This window comes from Elephas maximus, chromosome 10 (genome assembly GCF_024166365.1).
Source record: "Elephas maximus indicus isolate mEleMax1 chromosome 10, mEleMax1 primary haplotype, whole genome shotgun sequence".
Lineage (NCBI taxonomy): Eukaryota > Metazoa > Chordata > Mammalia > Proboscidea > Elephantidae > Elephas > Elephas maximus.
The window spans coordinates 89,197,888-89,224,625 of NC_064828.1; the positions used below are offsets into that span (position 1 = coordinate 89,197,888).

A 26,738-nucleotide genomic window follows, 5' to 3' on the forward strand; every position below is an offset into this window, starting at 1 on the left:
GTGTGTGTGTGTGTGTGTCTAATCTGCTCCTTATATAACTCAGAAGTGATTAGGCTTATGATACAACCTACCCTGGTATGGCCTCAACCGATCAATTGACCACCTTATATTAGATGACATTATGGCAGGGGATTACATTACACTGCATCCACAGGCATAGGGGCTAGGATTTCAATACATATTTTGGGGGACACAATGCAATCTATACCACACTGGGTGCGTGACGGGAAGCCCCTGGCAGTTTCCAGCAGAGGAGTGTGATGACTCCTTCCCCTGTGCATCATAACTTACTCCAGCACTTTCTGGCTGAGTGATCCCTTCCAAGATGCTTGCCACCTCTGGGCCTCCATTTCCTTATCTGTAAAATGGGAGAACGAAAGTATCTGCTTCAACAGGTGCTTCTCAGGACTAAACAACTTAGCACGTATAGACCCACACCTAGCATAGAGGAAGCCCTCCAGAGGTGGGCACTATTATCATTGCAGACGTCAGGACCAGGTTCCCACTTGGCTGCAGTGCCAGGTCCCCACCTGTCCACCTGAGTTAAGATGTCTCTATGTCATCCACCCAGACTGTGCATTAACACAAAGACTGAAAAAAGGAGTCAGGAATTGACATAGATGGTGGGGGCCCAAGCTTCCCACGTCATCCCTGCTGTGCATAAGCCCACATAGGAAGGGCCACTGTCGAGACCAGGGGGTGGATGGGAGTACTACCTCTTTACTGAGTCTGCACGCGGCCCTGTGGGAACACACATGGGGAGGGGGCAGTCAAGCTCAGCAACAACACACACCAAAGATGCTTTATCGCATTAAGGAGTGGAGTGGAAGGAAGTCAGCAGTGCTGATTCCATCTTGTGTTGCATAAATAGAAGCATAGTGTCTAGAATGAGGGAGGTGGCACCGCTCTCATGGGCTCAGTTCTGAGGCCCCTCCTTTAGAGGAGTAGGCAGGCCAGATGGATTGCTCTCCTTAGAGGACAACCAGTGTGAGGAGCAATGATTCTAGGCCCAGGGGATGTTGCTCCCGGGGAGGAGAGGGCTCACCAGAGAGCAGGAAGCAGCCCGCAGCAATCTAGAGGGCTGTCAGGTGGGAGGGAGTCAGACTTGTTCCATAGGTTCTGAGGGGTAGAGGTGTATAACTATAACTGGAAGCTCCAGAAAGAAGAGTCTGGATCTAGACAAAGAAGAAAAGTTTATTTTTCCCCTTTTAACAATCTGTTGTTGTCCCGTGCCGTCAACCACTGTGCCATCGGGGTCCCTTTTTAACAATCTAAAGTGGTTGAAAGTTTGAGGCGCATGGAAGAAAGGCCTAGAAATCTGCTTCTGAAAAATCAGTCATTGAAAACCCTACAGAGCACAGTTCTGCTCTGACATACATGGGGTTGCCATGAGTCGGAATTCAACTTGATGGCAACTTTTTAAAAAAGAAAACACAATTGAAGTTTACATCTTGCCCACATAATATTCTGGTGAGAGTGTTCAGCAGCAGCTTTTCATGAGGTAGTTTAAGGGCCCAGGTTCCTTTTAATTTGTGGCTCTCCTGTCCCCCAGGACCTTGGAGTCCCCTTCTAGATCCTCTGCCTGCTGCTTGCAGATGGGGGGGAGGGGGAAGAGAGGGAGGAGGAGCATCATGAGAGATTTTTGTGGACCAGATGGGGGAGTGGCTTACATCACTCCTGCCCACATTGCATTGACCATGGCCTAGCCACATGGCCGTAGCTAACTGCAAAGGTAACTGGGAAATGTAGTCTTTCTGGTGTCCAGGAAGAAAATGAAATGGCCTTTGGTGAACTCATAACAGTCTTGCCACACTAATTTATCATATATCTTTGAGTCAATGACATCATCTATTGTAAGACACACCATTATTTTTGGATCCACTAATTAAATTAACCTATGGCATGCCATCAATTTAAGATGCATTCTGATTGCCAAGATGCTAAAATGTGAAAGATGGTGTAGCTTAGAGTCAATGAAATAGGGTATTGTCTCTCCTTAAGGGCAGGGACCTTGTCCACCTTGTTCAGCAATGTGTCCCCAGGGGTAGACCAGTGTTTGTGACATGGTAGATATTCAAAGGACAATAATTGGATGAATGTGTGAGTAAGTGGGTGAAGGAATGAATGACATGGTGTATGAGTTACCGTTTTGGTCCAGTGTCAGATGCCCCCTTGCGTAAGCCAAGGCATCAGAGAGAATCAGGCTGGGTGCGCTCTCCTAGACAGAGGTGCTGCTGGGGATTGAGACAATTGCCAGCAGCAGCTCAGGCTCCCAGGAGGCTCTGCCTCTGGCCATTGCTCTTCTCTGTTGCCGTCTTCTATATTTTCCTCTCTCAGTGCACATTGATCAGCTCTTGAGCTATCCATCTTACTGTTTCTGTCCCTGAAGAGGTAGCCCTGATGCTGAAAATCTCATGGATGGGACTCAGTGACCCAGCTTGGGACAGGTGCATACCCCTAACTAATCAGCTGGCCAAGGGATAGAGGTCTGTAAGAATGTGGTAATTCCCGTGCAAGCTCTGTGCATCTGTGCATAGGAGAAAGACAGAGGGAATGCATTAGTGTGACTAGCGTGTACGTGTGTGTGTGTTCCCAGGAGACAGGTTAGTGCTGGGCAGTTTGCTTTAGTGGTGCCGGAATAAGGGACACTGGAAACTCTGGTGGCATAGTGGTTAAGAGCTACAGCTGCTAACCAAAAGGCTGGCAGTTTGAATCCACCGGGTTCTCCTTAGAAACCCTATGGGGCAGTTCTGCTCTGTCCTGCTGGGTCACTATGAGTTGGAATCAACTTGACGGCAAAGGGTTTTTTTTTTGTTTTGTTTTGCTTGAAAAGCGTCCCTGGGTAGTGCAAACAGTTAACACATTTGGCTGCTAACTGAAAGCTTAGAGGTTTGAGTCTACCAGAGGTGCCTTGGGTCAAAGGCTTGGTGAGCTACTTCAGAAAAATCAGCCATTGAGAACCCTATTGTCTTAACTATCTAGAGTTGCTGTAACAGAAATACCACAAGTGGATGGCTTTAACAGAAATGTATTCTCTCATAAGTCCAGTAGGCTATTAGTCTGAATTCAGGGTGCCGGCTCCAAGGGAAGGCTTTCTCTCTCTGTTGGATCTGGAGGAAGGTCCTTGTCATCAATCTTCCCCTGGTCTAGGAGCTTCTCAGTGCAAGGACCCTGGGTCCAAAGGACGCACTCTGCTGCTGGCACTACTTTCTTTGTGGTGTGAGGCCCCTCCATCTCTCTGCTTGATTCTCTCCTTTGTATCTCAAAACAGATTGACTCAAGATACAACCTAATTTTGTAGATTGAGTCCCACTTCATTAACATAACTGCCTCTAATCTTGCCTTATTAACACCATAGAGGTGGGATTTACAACAGATAGAAAAATCACATCAGATGACAAAATGGTGGACAATCACAATATTGGGAATCATGACCTAGCCAAGTTAACACACATTTTTAGGAGACACAATTCAATCCATAACACATATGAAGCCCATTTCTACTCTGACACACATGGCATCACAATGAGTTGGAATCAACTCAATGGCAACTGGTTTTTTTTGTTTTGCCTGAAAAGAGACTTTCCAGGTGGAAGGTCCAGCACATGGAGCAGGCACGAAAATGCATGATAAAATGAGTGGATGGGTAGATGTGTGGATGGATAAATGATGGAAGGAGAGAGGGAGTAAGACACTCTGGCTTGCTGTGGGATTGAACTCTTTAAGGAATATAAATATAAACTGAATGGGAGTGCTAGTAACCATTGCTAACATTTATTGAGCACTTACTGTGTACCAGGCACTGTTCTAAGCTCTTTTCTATATTAACTCTCTAATCCTCAAGACCACCCTATGAGATGAGCACTGTAATTATCATCCCCATTTTACAGATAAGGAAACTGAGGCACAGAGAGATTAAATGGTGCAGAACTGGGATTCAAATCTAGGCAGTCCAGCTCTTAACCACTAAGCTATATGGCCTAGCACCTATGGTTATTCTGACGATTAAATGGGATCTGAAAATGGCTGAGTTTGTCCAATGAGAGTAGGTTGGATGTTTATGCCACACCACTGCTTAATATAGGATAACAATAAAGTTAGATTTAAGAAGAGTTAAGAGAGACTCAGAATCCCCGGGTGGTGTGAAAGGCTAACACACTTGGTTGCTCACCAAAAGGTTGGAGGCTTGAGTCCACCCAGCAGTGCCTTGAAAGGAAGGCGTGGTGATCTACCACCAAAAAATCAGCCATTGAAAACCCTATGGAGCACAGCTATACTTGGATACACGGAGGGTTGCCATGCATCAGAGTCTACACAACGACAACTAGAAAGATAGATTCACAGATGTCAGATCTCCAAAAGCTATTGAGACGAAGGGTGTTAGAACTGTGTTTGGGGCATAGTCTGAATTTTTAATGCTGTCCATTCCCCAAACCCATACCTTCATGGTGATCAGAGCCCAGACCTGGCAGCGTGGGCAGAAGAGGGAGCCACCAGGTACTGTTGTGCTTTGCATGAGGGCACTTGGTGAGAAGACCAAGGGACGGGCTGAAATTCAGAACTGGTTTCCTCAGAGGGGGCATCTCTTTCTTTTTTTTAATTGTATTTTATTGTGTTTTAGGTGAAAGTTCACACAACAAATTAGGTTCCCATTTAACAATTTTTATACAAATTGCTCCACGTCATTGGTTATAATTTTACAATGCATCAGCATTCTCATTATTTTCATTCTGTTTGTTCTATTCACATTGATCTAGCTTCCCTTCCCCTCTTTGCCTTCTCATCTTTGCTTTTTTGGGTAAATGTTGACCATTTGGTCTCATATAGTTGATTGTTTAAGGGAGCACACCATTCACAGGCGATATTGTTTATTTGATAAGCCAATCTATTATTTGGCTGAAAGGTGACCTACAGAAATAGCTTCAGTTCCAAGTTCAAAGGTTATCTTTGGGTGATAGTTTTGAGGGTTCCTCTATTCTCTATCGGTCCAGTAGGTCTGACCTTTTTTTAGGAATTTGAATTTTGTTCTATGTTTTTCTCCCATTCTATCCGGGACCTTCTATTGTATCCCCTGAGCAGAACGGTCAGTGGTGGTAGCTGGGCACAATCTAGTTCTGGTCTCAGGCTAGAGGAGGTTGTGCTTAATGTGGGCTGTTAGTTCTGTAGCCTAGTTTCTCCTTAGAGCCTTTGATTCCCTTTGATTCTCTTTTGCTCCATAAGAGTAGAGACCAAGAGTTGTATCCTAGATGGCTGCTTGCAAGCTTTAAGACCCCAGATGCTACTCACCAAACTACGATGTAGAGCATTATCTTATGAACTCAGTTATGCCAATTGATTAAGTTTTGGGGGGCGCCTCTTTCTAATTTGCGCAAAGTGTGTCCCAGCAGTGGCCCTCCCCACGGATCTGAGCTCAGGACTTTGCTGGTGGACTGGACCCTCCCAGTTGTCCCCGGCGGCCACTCCTCACCCAGTCTGTCTCCTTCTGGTTGACAGAGCCCCTCTTCTCATTGTGATGGATGCTGCCTGGAAAATCATGGATAAAAAGCCCCGATTGAAAGGCACTAATTACCCATCATTATTTTCCATGCCGCAATTTGTGTGGAACGAGATTTCCATCAGTTGTCCGGGGTCAGCCTGGTTTTGACTAATCTTTCTAACGACAAGATGTTTAATTACCGATTTTTGCCTGAGCTCCAGTGGGCGCCGAGGGAGGCAGGCACTCAACTGAAGCCAGTTTGCTGTTGGGTCATTTTGCAGCCACGGACCCCAGAAGGGCCCCCAAAAGGAGGAAAAGAAAGAGAATATGAGGAAAGTATTTGTGAGGAAGCCAAATAAAATCCAACCACCACAGGAATATTCCTCAGCCATAAAGAGAAATGAAGTCCTGATACATGCTACAACATGGATGAACCCTGAAAACATCATGCTGAGTGAAATAAACCAGTCAGAAAAGGACAAATATTATACGATCCCACTTATATGAAATATCCAGAATAGGCAAATGTACAGAGACTGAAGTCTATTAGTGGTTACTAAGGCTGGATGGGGGGAGGGGAAAAGGAGGACTCAATGCTTAGGTGACACTGAGCTTCTGTTAAAGTGGATGGTACAATTTGGGAACAGATAAGGGTGATGGTTGAACAATGTAATGAACATAATTAATGACACTGAACTGTACATCTGAAATGTCAAATGTTTTTTACATATATACCTACCACAATTAAAAAAAAAAATTCAACCACTGCAGAGAAGGGGGCCGGGGTACCAACAGGGTGATGGACTGTGGCAGGTGGACTGCTACCCTGAGTCTCTCACTTTCTCTGAGCTGTTCTCTAACTCACTGTGTCTCTAAACCTCCAACCAGATTCTCAACCAGTCTTGCCCTTCAGTTAGTGACTTTGAGGACTATGGGCTTTGGTTTCATCATCTAAAAAGACACCAGGGTACAGAGGAGAATCTCTGAAAAATTCTGACTCGAGATCCCAGCTGGCCTGGTGTGTCTGTCCAGAAAAATGTGTCTATGACTGAAAGTTAAAAGGTATACATGTGCAAGATTTTAGTTATACAGAAATGATTTAAAAAAAAAAAAAAAAGACCATTTATGAAAACAGGCAATTCAGACCACTTGGGAGAAAGGTTAATTTGAATTAGTGATATATGAATTTAGGAAAATAAATATATCACGACCGGACCTCAGATGCATAAAATTGGATTAACTGGAATCCTTGGTTCTTGACACTCTTCATCAATGAACTGCTCCTTCCTCCTTTCCTCTCTCCCTCCTTTCCGCTCTCCTTCTCTTCCTCCCCTTCATCTCTCCGTCCTTCCCTCCCTCCCTCTCTCCCGTCTTCCCCCTTTTCTTCCGTCCTTCCATGTCATAGATAGATAGATAGATAAATAGCTGCCATGGAGTCAACTCTGACTTACAATGACCCTATGTACAACAGAACAAAATGTTGTCTGGACCTGTGCCATCCTCACGATCACTGGCATATGCAAATTCATTTTTTGAGGTTACTGTGCCAATCCGTCTCAACAAAGGTCTCCCTTGCCCTCGTTGGCCCTCTAGTTCACCAAACATGATGTTCTCTAGGATTCATTCCTTCTGATAACATGTCCAAGGCAAGCGAATTAGATAATGTTCTGTTGTGAGCTATAAAGTTTTCATTGGCTAATTTTTAGAAGTAGATCACCAGGCCTTTATTCCTAGTCTCTCTTAATCTGGAAGCTCCACTGAAACCTGCCCACCATGGGTGACCCTGCTGGTATTTAAATTATTCTGGTGGCATAGCTTGTAGCATCACAGTGACATGCAAGCCACCACAGTACAACAAATTGACAGATGGGTGTTGACCTTGCATGTAATAAAACCAAAACCAAACCCATTGCTGTCAAGTCGATTTCAACTCATAGCAACCCTATAGGAAAGAGTAGAACTGCCCCACAGGGCTTCCAAGGAGTGGCTGGTGGATTTGAACTGCCGACCTTTTGGTTAGCAGCCAAGCTCTTAACTACTGCTGTACCAGGGCCCCTTCCATGTAATAAATACCATGAACCCATGTTCCAACAGTAAAGCTGGAGCCTGGATATTGACTCGCATTTAGCCATATGGTCTTCCCCATCCCATCCCCCTACTAAAGAATCAGCCTGCCTTCTTTAACTCTATTTTTCAAGGAAGTTTATCTGTGTTACTTGCAGGTGCCCAGGAACTGATTTCTGACAAGATCTTGCTGGAGTATCTGAGAATCTGCTTTAACGGATAACTCTGGTGGCCCCTGGTTAGCAAATTAATTATTTAAATGTGCATAAGAGTCTCTCAAGTGTTTAGAAACCATTTTTCTTCTGTAGAGTGGATTGCTGTCTCAGGCTTGTTTGTCCTCTTCATTTGCCTATCCAGGCCCTTTCCCTCCTGGTAAATAGCAGGTTCCTCTGAGAATTGTCCTCAGTTCTAAACTGGAGGAGGGAGATGTTTTGCTGAGTTTAAACACAGGCAGCCAGCTCCAGGATTTTCCAGGAGGGGTTTCTTGGTAGAATCACAAGAGCAACCAACATCCATTGAATGCTTACTTAGGGCCAGCGTGGTTGTATGCATTTTACCTACATTATCTCACTCACAGCCAGAACAGCTCCATGAGGGAAGTGCTGTGAGGAAGCCCATTTTACAAATGAGGACACTGAGACCCAGAAAGGGTACCTATTTACTCAAAGTCAACAGCCACCGATACATGGTAGAGCTGGCTTGTGTGACACTAGAGCACAAGCTCTTAACCATCACGTGTCCAGGATGCTTGTTTCTATCCTCACAGTTGCTCTGTGTGTGACCCAGATTGTTGCATGTTGTGGGTATACTCTACCCAGCAGAGGAGAGCAAACCAGGCCTTAGGCTTTCTAGGCCTGACCTTTCCTCTTTCCTCTAGGAGTGTCTGAATATCAGGAAGCTTCTCTCTTGCCTCCGTTCCCAGATAGGCCACCTCAAGGGGCACAGAGCTCTGGGATTCCAGCTTTAGTGTTTATGATTGTCTCTTGCTAGTACCCTGGAATTTCTCTTCTCCTAGAAGTTCATGGTAAAATAGTTCAATAGTTTGGGTTTCTCAGAACCTCCAATGTTCTTTTGAACGAAGAAACAAAATTTTGTTGGTCTCCGGGTAAAGAAAACTTCAACCCACATCATTTGGGCAATATACGGCAGAGGCAGGAAGAGTCCATGGTAAGCTCAGGTATCCCTGCAGGTCAGTCCCCTCTAGAGAACAGGGCCCCACACCGGCAGCTAAGAGGGCCAGGAGCAGAGCTGGTGGGGGCGGGGGAGGCAGGCCATGTCTAATCAGATGGTGGTGAAATTGAGGCTAGGGCAGCTCTCGCTGAGCTTGTTACGCACGAGTCAAAGGGAAAGGGATGCCTCCAGGGGCTTCGACCACTGACTATTGCTCTTTCAAAAGCTGCTTAGATGGGGCATCCCTACCCTCCTGGTAAAGTCGATAGTCATTGACCAAAGACAACTCCAGATGATTGACTCCTCTGGGGAGGAGTCACAACGTGTCCGCCTCCTCCCCAGAACACACCTGTCTGTCAGCTGCCCTCCACCCTTAACCTGAGACTTCACTCTCCCTGGACACCATGTCGGCCACTCTCCCCATGGCGAAATCCTGGACTTAGCATCAAGGCTCCACCCCTGACACCTGAAGTCCCAGATTCTCAGGGCCTGACCCAATCTCCCTTCCTTCCGGCTTTCCCACTCCTTCCTCCTGCTGTCCCTCAGCCTCCACCTTCTGGAGACTTCCATGCCCTTGGCCCCTCCGTTTTCTCTATCCAGTGACTGCATAATTCATTTTGCCCAACCCTGGCTCCCATCCTCTTGCCCATCCTCTTCTCTTGACAGCTAAGTCAGTGCTTCTCAACTGAGGAGATTTTTCTCCCTGCCCACCCCCCCCGCCCCCAGTCCCTGCCCAGGGCACATGTGATGATGTCTGGAGACGTGTTTGGTTGTCACATCTGGGCGGAGGGGCCTTACTGGCATCTAGTGGGTAGAGGCCAGGGATGCTGCTAAACATCTTACAGTGCACAAGGTAGCCCCTCAACCAACAATTTTCCAGCCTCCAGTGTCAACAGTGCTGCGTCAGAGAAACTCAGGCTCCCCGTGAGCTGTGGCCCCTGCAGAGTGTGCTAAGGTGGCCCTGATTTCTCCTCTCCCCTCCACCCGCAGTTGCTGTTTCAAACTTTCTGCCTTTTCCTAGACCTCCTGCCCTCTGGCTCTCAGCCTTCGCTTTCTGCATCTCCCACTTGAACTGAGGGGAGTGTGGAAGGTGAGGAGGGGTCTCTGCTTGTTCAGCTCTCACCTCTACACCTACAAACTTCCCACCTGCAGAAATGCATGTTCAGGTCAGGCCCAGGAAGTTACCTGTTCAACGAGCGCCTCAGCCAACTCAGATGAAGTTTGAACTACAATTTGAGAAAACCTGACTTATTTGTGTTTGTTTCTTCAATCTTTCCCTCTTGGTTTGCTGGTTACCATTAGCGTTTAAAAGAGTAACTGTAATTCATTATTCACTTTGCAGAGAGAAAGAGGGAGCTCTTGGTAAAGATCCTGATTTAGTGGGTGGAACCAGGATTGCCCAGGCAAAACTGGAAAGTAAGGTTACTGTAATTTTTAAATACCTTAAATTCCATCCATTCTTAAATAACACACCTCGTCCCCATTAAAGAAGCCCACAAAACTGACAATAACACCAAAAACATTCCTTCTCCACTCCCATATCTCCCAGATCGCCCATATCACCCAAGTCCAGGGCGGGTGGCCAGAGTTTACCTTGTGGATGGTGCTGCCTGGAGGGCAAAAAGAGGCACCCCACCCTCTTCTCTACACTCCAGGCCAAACTTCTCAAAAGAATTGTCTGCATTTACCATCTCTCCTGGCCTTTGCAGCATGGCTTCCATCCCCATCACTGCCCTGGTGAAGGCTACCAGTGACCTCCTGGCTGCTCAATGCAGTGGGCAGTTAAAATGTGCCAAGTCTATTCCAACTCATGGCGACCCCATGTGTGTCAGAGTAGAACTGAGTCCCATGGGATTTTCAATGGCTGATCTGTTGGAAGAGGATTGCCAAGTTTTTCTTCTGAGATGCAATGGGGCGGACTTCAGGTAGACCCCAACCTCCAACCTCCCAGTTAGCAGCCGAGCGAGTTAACCGTTAGCACCACCCAGTGACTTCAGTGGGCACTTGCCCCTTCTTATTTCACCTGATCTTGTAGCCATGTGTAACCTGTTGCCTGCTCTCCATCTAGATATGCTCTCCTCATTGTATTTGAGAGGCCTTCTTGGAAGAGGGGATGGCAAGACTTTGTCTCATGTACTTTGGACATGTTACCAGGAGGGACCAGTCCCTGGAGAAGGACATCATGCTTAGTAAAGTAGAAGGTCAGCGAAAAACAGGAAGACCCTCAAGGAGATGGATTGACACACTGGCTGCAACAATGGGCTCGAACATAGCAAGGATTGTGAGGATGGCGCAGGAACGGGCAGTGTTTCGTTCTGTTGTACATGGGGTCACTATGAGTTGGAACCGACTTGACGGCACCTAACAACAACATCACGTTTCTAGGGCATGCTCTCTTTTTAGTCTTCTCCAATGAAGAGAATACCTCCGGCCACTTTTTGCTTCTTTCTTTTCCCCTGTTATTCTTTTAAATTTTGCCTTTGAATGAATGAATGATGGTGTCCTGGAGGTCCAGTACAGATAGAGGGAGTGGGCAGAGGGAAGATTTCCAGAGGGTCTGGGGTCTTTAGCAACTCTCCTTCTCCTGCCTGGTGAACCAAGAGCCAGGCAGTGCAGAAGGGCCCGGTGCCCTCCGCCCCGAGAGTTCTCTACTCTCACATCTTATGGGTCAGAAATGACAGTGAGGAAGGTCCCAGGGTTCGAACCTTCTGGGACAGTCAGACATTGTCTAGCCAGGGGCAGGTGGGTAGGGCCTGCATTCTTAGAGGGCTGCAAGGAGGAGGCCTCTGCCATGGCAGATCCTCCTGAAGTTTCATATCAGGGGCAGCTTGGATCTGCAGATTGACAGCCCCAGTCTGAATCCCAGCTTCTCCTACCACTCAGGTGGCCTGGGACAAACTCTGAGCTTCAGCTTTTCTGTAAAATAGAGATAACAGTGTCTGGCAGACAGGTCATGAGGATTAAATAAGATGGTACAAAGGAAGGTGCTGGGCACGTGACCGATGCTCGATGAATGGTCACTGGTATCGCACAGCCTCATGAACAAAGGGGTAGCCGGACAGCTCCTGAGAGTGGAAAGACAAGGAGAAGACTCTGGAAGGAAATGTCAACACAGAAAAAAAGCTGTGACCTCCTGGGGGTCTTCATATGTTGATATGAATGAATGAATGAATGAAAGAAACAAGCAAGGACCAAAGGGGCACAGCAGGTGAGTGCCCACACTTCTCCTTTTGGCTCTCTGCACACTCGTGTGTGTTTAATGTCTGTCAATCCTATAGGCACGGAGCCTATGCCTGTCCTGTTACCTTTATCTGGCCAGTACTTGGCACGTCATTGTTGTTGTTAGTTGCTGTTATGGACCGAATTGTGTCCTCTAAAAATATATGTTATAAATCCTAACGTCTATGCTTGTGCTAACCAAAAGGTTGGCAGTTTGAATCCACCAGGTGCTCCTTGGAAACTCCTATAGAGTCTCTATGAGTCGGAATCAATGCAACGGCAATGGGTTTTTTTGGGTTTTATGCCTGTGGTTATAATTTCATTTGTGAATGGGTTGTCTTTGTTATGTTAATGAAGCAGGATTAGTGTAGAGTGTGTCCTGAATTAATCTCTTTTGAGATATAAAAGAGATTAAACAAGCAAGCAGAGGAGAGCTGGGGTAAGATAGTTGCCAAGACACATGGAGATCTCCAAGGAACCAGGAAGCAGAAGCTGAAGAGACAAGGACCTCCCTCCAGAGCCCACAGAGAGAGAAAGCTTTTCCCTAGACCCGATGCTCTGAATTCGGACTTCTAGCCTCCTAAACTCTGAGAAAATAAATTTCTGTTTGTTAAAGCCACCCACTTGTGGTATTTCTGTTATAGCAGCACTAGGTAACTAAGACAGTTGCCACTGAGTCAGCTCTGGCTTGTGGCCACCTTATGTGTAACAGAAGGAAACATTGCCCAGTCCTGTGCCATCTTCATGGTAGTTAGTATGTTTGAATCTATCGCTATGTCTGTGGTGTCATTGAGGGCTTCCCTTGTTTTTGTTGATCCTCTACCAAACATGATGTCGTCTTCTAGTGATTGGTCTTTCTCGATGATGTGTCCAAAATAAGCAAGACAAAGTCTCACCACTTTCTTCTCTAAGGAGCATTCTGGTTGTATCTTCTAAGACTGATTTGTTCATTCTCTTGGCAGTTCACAGTATATTCAATATTCTTTGCCAACACTACAGTTCGAACGCACCCACTCTTCTTCTGTTTCCTTTTTTCTTTGTCTGTTTTTCCCAAGCAGATTAGGTGATTGAAAAGACCATGACTTGGTTCAGTTGCACCTTAGTTATCAAAGTGACATCTTTGCTTATTAAAACTTTAAAGTGGTCTTTTGCAGCAGATTTGCCCAATGCAATATGTTGATCTCTTGATTGCTACTTCCGTGGACATTGATGGTTGCCCCAAAATATGTGTAGACTATTCCCAGAAGAGATATTCTGGTGGGCCCCAAATAAGAGTCACAAAGATAAAGCTGAAGAAAATGATGTCGTTAGACACCCCTCTGCTGGGACTGGGGCACCAAGTCAGCAGCAGGCTTCCCCGGCAAGCTATGACTGAGCCAAGGTCAAACTTGCCTCTGCCTCGGCCCCAGGGTCCCTGACCAGGGGCTAGGGGCAAGGCACAGCTTGTTTACACAAGCGTGTTTCGTGTTTCGTGTTCTCCTCAGTCAAGAAGGAGACGGACAGAGTGGGAGATCAAGGTTTGGGGACAAAACCTTGTGTCCTTCAGGGTTGGCTGAGCTATGAGGCTGGGGGAAGACAGTTGGTGAAATTATGGCTTGATCTCTCTGGGAGTGGCTATGGGGCTTTCCATCTGTGTCCTTCAGGGCAAATGCTTCTAGTATGCCCCCTCCTTCAAACAAAGGCTTGAAGGAGGGGGTATATAATACAAGCTTACAAAATAAAGGCTGTGGTAATTATTGTTTATGCCAAGTGTATCTTCTAAAATCTCTATGGCTCTCCTGAGCCTAGGGGAAAGGTGGAGATGGAAGGCCTGGGGTCTGGGAGCTGCCTGTCTTATCCCAGCCATCTTGGGCTGGTCCTGTGAATAGCGGAGTCTAAAACCACAAGCTAAAACAAAACAGAAACCAAAAGCCAGTTGCTGTAGAGCTGATTCCTACTCATGGCGACCCCCCGTATGTCAGAGTAGAACTGGGCTGCACAGAGTTTTCAGTGGCTGATTCCTACTCATGGCGACCCCGCGCCCCCGTATGTCAGAGTAGAACTGGGCTGCACAGGGTTTTCAGTGGCTGATTCCTACTCATGGCGACCCCGTATGTCAGAGTAGGACTAGGCTGCACAGGGTTTTCAGTGGCTGGTTTTTTAGAAGTAGATCTCCAGACTTTTCTTCTGAGACTCCTCTGAATGAACTCGAACCTCCAACTTTCGGCTAGCAGGCCAGCACGTTAACGGTAGGTACCACCCAGGGCCTACAAAGCAGCAAGCAGGAGGGGATTAAAATGAAAGCGCATCTGGTCAGCTCTCCTCTTCCGGCGCTGGCAAAGGCCTTCTGGGGAGGAAATCAGAAGTGCGCTCGTCCTTGCTCTGTTAAAATTGCCTCTGGATTACGTTCTGCTAGGCTACTGGGAGAATGTTGGCATTTCCTGCAGACACACCAAGGCTCTGGTGGTTTGAGGGAAGGAGGGTAGCAGTGTGGGTGTCAGGGTACTGACAGAGTACCAGCTAGAGATGTAAAAGTGCCCAGAGGAGACCCTCAAGCAGGGGACCCTCTGCCAATGCAAGGCCATCTGCAGTTGGGCCTTGTAGTGGAGATGTCTCAGAGGACAAGGGAACATTCAATTCAGAACAAAAGAGACTTGGGGGCTACGGTCTCTAATCTTCAAACACTGCATTCCAATAGATTATAAACTTCTTGAGAGTAGGAGCCGTGTATGTATCTTTTATCTTTGTATCCAAAACACCCAGCTCAGTCTCTGGTACAGAGTCCATGCTCAATAAATGACTTTGTTAAATGAATGAATGAAACCTTTGAAGGACTGACAGGGGAGAGGACTGCAAATATGTTCTGAGTAGCCCCACGGGGCAAAACTTGGACCAATGGCTGAGAGCTCCAGAGGAAGGGAAAAAAAATGGAAAACAGGTTCTGGTTAAAACTGTCTAAACCAAACCAAACCCGTTTGCCAAGTCAATTCCGACTCCTGGCACCCCCATGTGTTACAGAGCAGAACTGCTCCATAGAGTTTTCTTGGCTGTAACCTTTATAGAAGCGGATTGACAGCCTTTTTTCTGCAGTACCAGTGGGTGGCTTCAAACTGTCGACCTTTAGGTTAGTAGACAAGCATGAACTGTTTGTGCCTATAGGGCAATGAATTCCGTCACTGGACATGTTCAAGTGTAGATAGGATGACCCCTTGGGAGGTATATTAACTATGAAATCATTCATGGAACCGGAGACATTGGAGGCGCCTCCATCGTAAGAATCCAGACACATTTTGTGGTATTGGTTTGTGGCCCAGTTTGTGATGCAGAGGTCCGCTTTGAGGGTGTGGTAAGGCAGCCCCTTCCCCAGGTGGTTGCTCACAAAACAGGGACTATCATACAGCATTACTGCTACCTCTGAGCAATGTTGGAGGTAGGGCTGCTCCTTGGCTGGGTCCTCAAGCACTGAGACGCTCCCAACCATGAGTTATCTTTCCATTAATGGGGCTATACTCTCTGGGTGGCGCAAAAGGTTAACACCCTCTGCTGCTAACAGAAGGTTGGAGGTTTGAGTTTGCCCAGAGGTATCTTGGAAGAAAGGCCTGGCAATCTACTTCTGAAAAATCAGCCATTGAAAACCCTACAGAACACAGTTCTGCCCTGACACGCATGGGATTGCCATGAATCAGAGTTGACACGAGAGCAACTGGCTTTGCTACTCCCCTCTCTAGCCCTTTGCAGTTCTCCAAGATCTTTCCCTCTTTCCTTTCACCTGCTTCTTAGTCATAAGTATTATCAACTGTCTACTCCACAGAGGAGGCTCAGAGAGTGAAGCGACCTGCTCAGGTCATGTGTCTGACACCAGATCCCAGTCCGGGCTGGCCCAGGGGCCTTGAGTTTGGTCTGTGACTAGGGCCGAGTTTTCCAAAACACATGCCTTGACCTGACTGCTATTAGCTCCTGTTGCTTTTCTTGCCCATGCTGACAGAGATACAAGCCCCCTCCCCTCACCCAGGAGGTGGTGTGTGGGAGGGTCACACCCTTCCTAGCTTTTCCACCCACCCAGCATGGTTCTGGGAGGAGGGGCTTTCATTTATGGAAATCACTTTATCCCTCTTTGCAGTGTTCCTGCCATGTTGGTAGGATCCCTCTACTGTGTAGATGAAGCAACCAGAGCTCAGAGGGGTTAAGAAATGTGCTGGGGGATGCACAGGGCTAGGGTTGAAAGGCTTACCCATGCTGCCTGATGGAGGTGGTCTCTTGAAGGGGAGGTGGAGTGGGCCAGTGGAAGATGGCCTGCTCAGGGTCTAGGAAGGGATTGAGAAAGGCAGCCAGGGAGCCGCCCTCCATATTTGCCCTCTGTTTCCAAGCCTGGGTCAGAGACAAAACCCAGAGGGCAGCCACAAGCTGCCCCTCTTGCTCTGACTAGGTTCCTTAGCACCTCTGGTTCCAATTTCGGTGATGGTGGGTTTAGAGGGGAAGTTCCAAGCTCGGGTTTACCAGAGGCCCCAGTGGGGACCCCATCAGGAATGAAGGATACCATGAAATGGGTTATCAAGCCATTGTGAGATCCCAGGCCTGACACATCAGAAGTGTTAAATTATAGCCACCGTGTATTATTGCTGTGGAAGAAGGTTGGCCAAATATTTTGGCTGTATAAAGAGTTATCATCTTGTGTCACTCAAGCCAGGAATTCTCAAAGTGCCTAATCTGAAGTTTATTGATCAACACATAGTTTCTTTAATGACTCTGAAGGTTCTGAAACTTGTTTAGGGCTGTGCTCTTTTGTGACCCATTGGCCTTCTCAGCCATCATTCTATCCCATCAAGACCTTAGCATAGAGCCCCTCCCAGCCACTCCGCCCAGTGGGAGCCCAGAGCCACACCCACCACGCCCTCGTCAGAACTGACTCCTCCGCCTCTGTGTCCACAGGCTGCTGAACAGGATGTCCACGGACGACCGACACCTGGGCTCCAGCTGCGGCTCCTTTATCAAGACTGAGCCGTCCAGCCCATCCTCGGGCATTGATGCCCTCAGCCACCACAGCCCCAGTGGCTCGTCCGACGCCAGTGGCGGCTTTGGCATAGCACTGGGCGCCCATGCCAACGGCCTAGACTCGCCACCCATGTTTGCCGGCGCGGGTCTGGGAGGCACTCCGTGTCGCAAAAACTACGAGGACTGTGCCAGTGGCATCATGGAGGACTCGGCCATCAAGTGCGAGTACATGCTCAACGCCATCCCCAAGCGCCTGTGCCTCGTCTGTGGGGACATTGCCTCTGGCTACCATTACGGCGTGGCTTCCTGCGAGGCCTGCAAGGCTTTCTTCAAGAGAACCATCCAAGGTGCGTGTGGGTGGGGCGGGCCTTGGCTCTGGGGTGTGGGTGGGGCGCCCCAGCCTGTCCTAATAGGAAGCCCAGGGGGTTCCCGTGAGCTGCCATGTCTGGGCGCCCTTGGAGCAGAGCTTCCGAAGGACCCCTTTGCTGTCAGGGTTTCTCTTTCTGGCATTCTGGACAACGACTCCGACTGCAAGACTTGTTGAAGCTGACATGCACCCCACGCATGCTCCCCACACCCACCCAAAGAAAATCCACGCAAATGCCTCACCACGTGTGTGCCTCTCACTAGTGTGGGCAACCTGGCAAATGTGCGCCTCTCAAAAAGCTTATTTTGGGGAAGGAATTGCATCATTTGCCCTGCGATTCTAGACCTGTGGAGGTATAAAGGGACCCTCGCTTTCTTTTTATCTTTTTTAATTACACAAGTAAAACGTGGATATTTTCTCACTGTAAAAGGGCCAGGCCAACGGATGAAAGGAACGCTGCTTGAGCACTCACTCCCAGTCCCAGTTTGGGCAGGTTTCCAGGCCTTATCAAGTGCGTGTGTGTATTAGCTGAGTCCCCTTCTAATGGGAATGTGGCTGGCTGCTCTTTCAATGAGTTCTAGAATGCATTATTCTGATAAAAACGCAAAAGAGCCCTGGTGGTGCCCTCTGTAAAGTCATCCCTGGGTTAATTGAGGATAATGATGGGTCGGACTTCTGGACTGGTATAAAGTGTCTGGCAGCTATGATACTTCTTGGATTGGCCGGACCAGAGCACTTGCTTCCTTCATTCAGTCAGGTATCTATGAGCGTCTGCTGAAAGCCAGGCATTGTTCTAGGTGCTGGTGATCGGCAGTGAGCAAAACAGACAAGAATCCCTGCTCATGCAGTTCCCATCCCACTGGGACAGAAACTGCAACCAGGTTGGAGAATACCCGGGAACACCTGTCCTGCTCCCTGCCCAGTCTCTCTTGGTTCAGGGCCCTGTCTGATTGTCCAGAGAGTGACCTCCTTTTTCCTCCTTCTCCACCTCTCATTTGGAAGAGACAGACTGAGCTTGCCTGGGATGATTCGCAGTTTATTCATTCAGCAAATATCTACTTGCTTACATGTCTTCAGTTGATAGTCTATTTATTAACCTAATGGAGGCATTAGGATTGGACTTGTCTCCAATTCTGCAATTGAGGTGGTGTCGTATAGTGGCTAATCACCTGGGCTCCTGGGTCAGACAACCGATCAGTTACCTTTGGTTAAGAGCTACGGCTGCTAACCAAAAGGTTGGCAGTACGAATCCACCAGGCGCTCCTATAGGGTCGCTATGTGTTGGAATTGACTCGACGACAACGGGTATAGTTGAATGACCTCAGGCATACTGCCTCAGCTTCTCCGTGCTTTGGGTTCCTCATCTGTAAAGTGAGACGACATTGCCCCTGCCTCCCATAGAGCTGTCAGGAGGAATTAAGTGACTTAATGTATATATTAAGCACTTAGACTGTTGCCTGTCACCCAGTAAGTGCTAAATAAATGTTTGCAATCATTATTTTCATTTTTATAATTTAAGACAAACAGTATTACTAAAGCAACAGACATATAATTTGTTTTATGTACAGAGCAAGCTGTTGTAATTTATATAGATTTAAATGGAACAGTATAATTATTATTTTGACCTGAGAGGATTTAAATTATTTTAGCCATTTTGTTATAAATAATATTTATTTTTAAAATGAACCCTTAAATGAAAATAAACATGGTGAAAAATCAGAAGTGCAGAAGAGTAAACAGCAAAAAGCAAATTTTCGTACATCTCCAGACCCTGGTTCCCTATACTTGCCCCAGAAAGAGCCACGTTACCCATTTCTTTCAGCAAATACTTACTGAGCACCTGTGTCAAGCACTCTGCTAGCTTCCAGGACATAAAAATGAATTGTTCTAAAAGAGAGAATCACATTTTCGTCTGTCTAGATTGTTCTTAAAAGGACTGGAGTATTCTGGATCCAATTTTCTGAAAACAGAGGCCGATGTAGACTCAGAAACCCTACTGCACCTGTGGCAGAAGCTGGAATGTTCTCAGCAAGTCAGGAGCCACATGAAGGATTTGTAAATAATCTTAATTATTTGCTACCACGAATAGGATAATGATCTCTTCGTGGAAGTCAGAAGACAAACGGTAGTATTTAGTGCAATCAGAGCTGAACGGCTTCCACCTCTTCCCTTTCTCACAAAAAGGGGCCCATGTTTAAAACCAGACAGTGGTTTGTCACATTATTAACTCCTTGGTTTGACTCTAACAAAGGTTTTCTTATTGTTGCTTTTGAACATGATAGTTGTAGAAATTTGGAAAAATAGGAAAGATATTAAGAAAAAAGAAATGCTATGCCAACTATCATTGGACAATTCCAGAGATCAGCTAGAATTGAGTGAGAGGATTTGTTGAGTCCCTGCTCCGTGTAAGATTGCCATTCTTCGGTGGCTGTTCCGACTTAGAGTGAGTCCGTGTGACAGAGCAGAACTTCCCCATAGGGTTTTCTAGGCTGTAATCTTTCTAACAGTAGATCGCCAGGCCTTTCTCCCTTGAAGACACTGAGTGGGTTTGAACCACCAACCTTTCAGTTAGCAGCTGAGCACTTAACCATTGGACCACCAGTGCTCCTCCAAGTAAAATAATGGAGGGGAAACAGGAAGGAGATACCTGCCCTCCAGGAGCAAAATTGAACATTTGGTGCACATGGAATCGGCAGGCACAGTGTTAGACCCCAAACGAGAGTGTCTCCTAAACATCTACTCAATTAAAGAGAACATTCAGGCTACTGTTTAAAGTCCAATAACTTGGACCCAGGGCCTTTAGTCGTGGAATGATTCATTCACAAATAGACGCAAATTCTCAAGACTTGGAAAGCCTAGAAAATCATGCCAGCTTCACACCCCACCTCACTCCTTAGCTTGCTTCAGGCTGCTCAATTCAGAGGTTGTACCAATGTGGGAAAGGAGCCCTGGTGGTGCAGAGGTAAAGCTCTTGGCTGATAACCAAAAGGTTGGTGGCTCGAACTCACGCAGTGGCTCCGTGGGAGAGAAGACTTGGTGATCTGCTTGCATAAAGATTATAGCCTAGGAAACCCTATGGGGTAGTTCTGCTCTGTCATATGGACTCACTCTGAGTTAGAATTGACTGGACAGCACCTAACAACAACACTAATGTGGGAAGAAGTTTTGCAGAAACAAGGATGTTGCGTTGGGCTTAGAGAGGAAGCGCTGGTAGCCTTTCCTTCTCTGCAAATATTTATTGAGCACTCACTGTATGCTGGTCTGTGCTAGGTGCTAGCACCATGGGAGGCAAGAAGGAGGGAGGGAAGGGAAATACAGGCCACCACCTGTTTTTGTAAAGTAAGTTTTAGTGGAAAACAGCCACACCTGTATTTACATATCTGTGGCTGCTTTGGTGCCGCAGAGTTGAGTAGTTGCCACTGAGGCCACCTGGCTCTCAAAGGCTGAAACATTTACTCTCTGGTCCTTTACAGACACAGTTTACTTTTCCCTGCAATGCAGCATCCAACAGGGTGCTGTCTCCCTGCCCTCTTGGGGCTTCTTTCTGATCAACCCCTCATAGTGCATTGTAAGTATTTATTATATCTTTGCCCAGTTCCCTGCTATGGAAGGGAGTTTATTGTCAGTGCTGGGGGCTCTGTGCTAGCCCAGAACAGATGAACTCAGACATAGACAAAGGCACCTTCCTGAATGGACAGAAGTCTCCCTGGCAAGGGAGATAGCCCTCAACCAGACTGAATTTACTAGCATATCAAAAGGAAAAAACTGTATCCAACCAAAGAGAATTGATCAGCCCTGGGGCATAGAAAAAGAAGGCAAACTTTGGCAATGGTCTCCTCCCTAAGAAAAAGGAGTCTTAGCCAATGAACTTAGCCTGATGCAATTAAACATTAAATTTATCTGATTAAGATCTTTCTGATTATGATCTAGTTCCCCTGTAGGTCTCCTGCAGGGAGAGAATGTACTAGTCAGGCAGACTGTGCATGGCAGATCGATTCCCGGGCTTATACATCAGGCTTCTGGATTTGGGCAATGTGAGTTTAGTCCTGAGAGACAGACCGCTTCCTGTGGCTCGCAAAGTCAGGATTCCGGATCATAGGGCTGGGTGCTGGATATGGGACTGTGGTATTGACCCCAAAGTGAAGAATATCATGTGAGGTGGCCTTTGGGGAACAGGCTGGTGGCCTTTTCCAAGCTAGACCACAAACCTTGACCGTGCCACCCTGCCTCTCATTCTCAGCAATGACCTCATCTCCTGTTTCATTGAGAAACTAGAAGCCTTCAGAAATACCTCAGTTCTTTGCCACCAAACCTACCCACACTCTCCCATATCTGTGTATCTTCCACTCATCGATTCCATTGATGTTTATTGCTACCCATTCACTCCTGGAAGAGATGTCTTCCTACCCCCAACTCAGCTCTTCTCTGCTTTGAATTCCTTCTCCTCCTGCCTGCCCAGAGACCCTCTTACTGGTTATTTCCTCTCCTTTATCCCCCGCCCCGCACCCCTTCTCACTCTCTACAGCCTCCTTCCTCCCATCAGCATTTAATATCTCTAGTCTCTCTAATGATTCCGCGGTAGAATTCTCACCTTTCGTGCAGGAGACCCAGGTTCGATTCCCAGCCAATGCACCTCATGTTCAGCCGCCATGTGGCTGTCATGCTGAACAGGTTTCAGCAGAGCTTCCAGGCTAAGACAGACTAGGAAGAAAGGCCTAGGGATCTACTTCTGAAAATCAGCCGATGAAAACTCGGTGGATCACAGTGATCTGAGCATGGGCGTGGTGCAGGACCGGACGGTGTTTTGGTCCTTTGTGCATGGGTTCACCATGAGTTAGGGATCGACTCAAGGGCAGCTAACAGCAACAACATTTGAGCTTATGTAGTAGTTGTTCAGGTTTTTGGTGCACTTGTATTGAGTACCAAGCACTGTGAGTTGGAGTTAGAGAAGTAGCCCAGTTTTTTTTTGCAGGGGGTAGGGGGGCAGGTCGTGGCAGACAGTACATATGGTAACAAATAAAGAAACATAATGACTGATTCTGATAGGTGCTATGAGGATAAAAACCACTGATGAGACCAAAGATGATGGGGGGATGCGGGGGAAGGTCTCCTGCATGAAAGGTGAGAATTCTACCATGGAATCATTGGAGAGGCTGATGGAAGGAAGGAGACTGTAGAGAGTGAGAAGGGGGGCTAAAGGAGAGGAAATAATCAGTAAGCGGGTGCGGGGGCGATCTCATGTAGATGGAGTGGTTAGGGAAGGCCATGCTGAGAAGGGGAAAGTTGAGCTAAGTCAAAGCGTCTAAAGAAGTCCTGGGAACAGCATTCCAAATGGAGGACTGTGTTTCAGCAAGTGTTTCAGAACCAGAAAGAGGCCCAGTGTAACTGAGTGATGAGAGCAAAGTGGAAGGAGCTGGGGCTGGCGAGGTCAGTGACACCTCGGGGCCATGGTAAGTGCAGCAGGTGAATTTTCATCTAGGTGGCATGGAAGCTGTTGAAAATAAAGGCTGGATGATCGTGAGGGACTGTGCCGAGTCTCCTCACCTATGGCCCCCGGCGCATGGCCAGTGTTGCAGGTCACTGGGCAGCCCCTGGAGCAGCTCCCAGGTCTGTGACAGAGAAGATGAGGAAGAAGCCCTGGCACCTACTTCCTCAGTTCATTTGGGGCCCAGATGCAGGCTGGGAAGGAAACTCCAAGGAGAGGCCTGAAGATGATTGATGGGTTATCCCTGCCTTGGACTGCATCCAAGCCTTTTGTCATGGAGAACAGGATCCCAGGAGATACAGGCTTTGGTGCAGAGACAAAACCCTGGAGTGGGTGGGAGTCAGCAGGGGTGCTGGTCCCCAAGCTGCCACTCACTAACCCCCTGACCTTGAGCAGCGTCAGTTTTCTCATCTGTGCAAAAAGAGTCAATTCAGCCCACAGGGCTTTCAGGGAACGAAGGAGGACAAGTCACAATTCCTCTTTTCCGAGGCATGCATAGTGCAGAGGGAAGTCCCCTAAGGCCACAGCCAGGGTGTGTCAGCATGTGGTCTGTGACCAGGTGGGCTACAGAGCCCAGGGGAAGCTCATAGGTTCTGGAGGGCAGGGGGATTTCACAGAAGAAGGGACACGGAAGCAGGAGTTGAAGGTGAGCCTGCTTGGCAGAAAGAAGAGTGTGAACAAGGCTGCAGCTCGGTAGTAGGTGTTAGGCTGGAAATCCACCTGGGGCTAGGTTACCTACTTACCTAAGGCGTCAGGGGCTGGGCTCAGGAAAACGGTGCCGTAATAGTTAACATCTGGGGGCTGTGTAACCTGGTTTAGGAGTCCCTGAGTGGCACAGATGGTTAAGCGCTAGACTGTTCATCAAAGGGTTGGTAATTTGAACCCACCCAGAGGCACCTCAGAAGAAAGGCCCAGTGATCTGCTTCTGAAAGGTCACAGCCTTGAAAACCCTATGGAGTGCAGTTCTGCTCTAAAACACATGGGGTCACCATGAGTCAGAATTGACTCGATGACAACTTAATTATTTATTTATTTTTAACCTGGTTAAGAATCCAACTTTACCATTTCTTAGTTGTGTCACCTCGAGCACGTTATTTGGCTTCTCTGAACCTTAATTTCCTTATCAGTAAAATCGGGTTAGTAAATATTTCTTGCCCCAGAGTGTTATTGCAAGAGTTCAAGGAGACAGCGCATATACAGCATTTAGCTTAGTGCCTGGTACATGATAACCCTGAAATAAATATTATTAGTGTTTATCGTTGGCAGCAGGAAGCTATTGAAGGTTTCGGAGCAACGAATTAATCAGATCTCCTTTTAGCAAGATGCTGTTGGTAGGTGCCCTTGAGTCGATTTCTACTCATAGTGACCCCATGTGACAGAGTAGAGCTCCCCATAGGGTTTTCTTGGCTGTAATCTTTACATAACAGATTGCCAGGTCATTCTCCTTCAGAGCCGCTAGGTGGGTTCAAACCACCAACCTTTCAGTTAGCAGTCAAGGGCTTAACCTTTTAAGCCATCAGGGCTCCTTTAGCAAGATAGTCTGGCAATGGTAGTTAAGGTGGTCTACCAAAAAAAAGCAAACCCACTGCCGTTGAGTCAATTCCCACTCATGGTGACCCTATAGAACAGAGTAGAACTGCCCCATAGAGTTTCCAAGGAGTGCCTGGTAGATTTGAACTGCTGACCTCTTGGTTAGCAGCCATAGCACTTAACCATCATGCCACCAGGGTTTCAGAAGGTGGTCTGGGAGGAGGAAAGTCTGGAGTGAGAGGAGTTAGGGAGACCAGTTAGGAGGAAATTTTAACAGTCCAGTTCAGGGAACTAGTTGAACGTCCAGTTAAGGGCATCCAAACCAGGACACTGATGACCAGTTAAAAACAGCAACAACTAGTTGCCGTTGAGTAGATTCCCACTCACGGTGCTCCCACGTATGTCAAAGTAGAACTGTGCTCCGTAGGGTTTTTAATGGCTGATTTCTTAGAAATAGATTGCCAGGCCTTTCTTCTGAGGTACCTCTGGGTGGAGTTGAACCACCAACCTTGCAGTTAGCAGTTGAGTTCGTTAACCCTTTGCACCACCCAGGGAATCCAGGACAGTGATAGAAGTGTAAAAAGGTGAGGTTAGGCTTGAGAAACTTTTGAAAGTGGACGCAGTATTAAAAGGGCATAATGATTGGCTTGCGGAGACTGAGAGAAGGAGGACAGATTTCTAGTTGAGGCTGCTGGGAAGATGATGAAGCCATTAAGGGAAAAGAAAGAAGGAAGAATTTGCCAGGAGAGGAGGACGGGGCTGGGATAGTGGATAATGTTTTGGACACCTTCAGTCTGATCGGTTTACAGGACTTACTCCGTTAAGTTGGAAGTTGGGGCTAGAGGCCAGCAGTGGAATCTGATGCTTTGGGTCTATGGTAATGAGATCTTCTAGGGCAGTGGTTCTCAAAGTGTGGTCCCCAGACCAGCTTCTCTGGCTTCACCTGACAGCTTGTTAGAAATGCAGATTTGGGGCCCCACTGCTTCCTCTCTGGGCGAGGGGGGCCTAGCATCTGTTTTAACAAGCCCTCCAGGGGAGCTTACTGCTTGCTCAAGTTTGAGAACCTGGGAAGGCAGTGCTAGAGAAAGTTCTTCTGAAGGGAAAAGGGGCAGGGAGGAGGGGCCCTGGTGAAAGGAAGGGGACAAGAGGAGCCTTCAAAGGAGACTGAGCAGCACCCTTATTCATCAGTTCTAAGATGCGCATTCTCCACGCTTTAACGTGTCCCAGTCAGTCTGCGTGTCACAGTTACTGTTGACCAGGCAGCAGTTGTACCTTGGTCGTCATTGCCCTCACGCCCATCAAAACTTCCAGAACATCGGGGCGCTTTCCTTAAAAAACAGCATCATCAGCTTCCTTGTTAGGAGAGAAGAAGACGACAGAGAAAAAAAATGAAAATGATTAACTTTGATCAAATGCCAATTCAGGAGAGTCAGACTCCAACTGAGAAGTTTTAGCAATATCTGAAGCCGTTTGTTTTTCTTATATTTTCTATTTCATGCATGCACAAGAGTAAGGTCCAGCGCTATGGGATCATGTCTAAATAAATCTAAGTCTTTTAAGTAGAATAAAATGAAAATGCTAGTGACAAGGGAACAGAGTCAAAGTTTAGTTGATGGTGTTTTTTTCTCTTGGAGGTACATCAAATAATGGCGCATCTTGCCACCGAAAGCACGTTAGAGCTGATGAAATAAATATAGACCAGAGAAGTTGCATGAGTCCCTGCAGAGAGAAGGGAGATGAACTCTAACAGGGGAGTCAGTTTAAGGGAGTGATTATCGGTGTCTGCTGCTTCAGGAAGGACCAGGAGGAAGAGGACCAAGAGGTCCAACTGGGAGGTCACTGTTGCAAAATTTGAGGATTTTTTAGGGAAGGGAGGTTCTTGCTTTCAATTCATTCACTTTGATCCATCCAACAGATGCTTAATCATGTGCCAGGCACTGTGTTTTAGATACAGAAATGAAGGGCATTGCAGTCTCTATCCCTGATAAGCACACAGTTCAGTAAGGAGAACAGCACACAAAGTCCTAATGACGGAACATTAAACTAATTGTGGGAATCCCTGGGCGGTGCACGTGGTTAACACCCTCGGCTGCTAACAGAAAGATTGGGGGTTCAAGTCAACCCAGAGGCACCTTGGAAGAAAGGTCTGACTGGAACCTTCAACCTTTCCCTTAGCAGCTGAGAGCATTAACTATTCAGGCCACCCAGAGACTCCATGAGATATTGAGTCACCTAGTTACCAGCCTCAGCAGCTGGGCCCCGGGGTCCCTGAGTTGAGAACCACACCTGCTCATTTTCTCCAGAGATTAAATCCACTTCCTCGTGTGTGGGTCATGGAGGGAACCTGGTGGCCATGTGGAAGTGGGAGTGGGGATCTGGGCAGCTACCACTCCTTAAATACGCACTTTTGACAAAATTTTCCTGCTTTCAGCTCCATGCCCACCTGTGCTCCCTCT

General features: G+C 47.3%; 1 protein-coding gene across 1 annotated transcript in view; it reads left to right on the plus strand.

The window, feature by feature from the left end:
- Nucleotides 1-26,738, plus strand: part of ESRRB (estrogen related receptor beta) — a 119,766-nt gene that overhangs the window by 45,408 nt on the left and 47,620 nt on the right. The window contains exon 2 of the mRNA XM_049898140.1: nt 16,838-17,247. Within this exon, the coding sequence (XP_049754097.1) occupies nt 16,838-17,247 (410 nt within the window). The remainder of the gene's footprint in view (nt 1-16,837; nt 17,248-26,738) is intronic.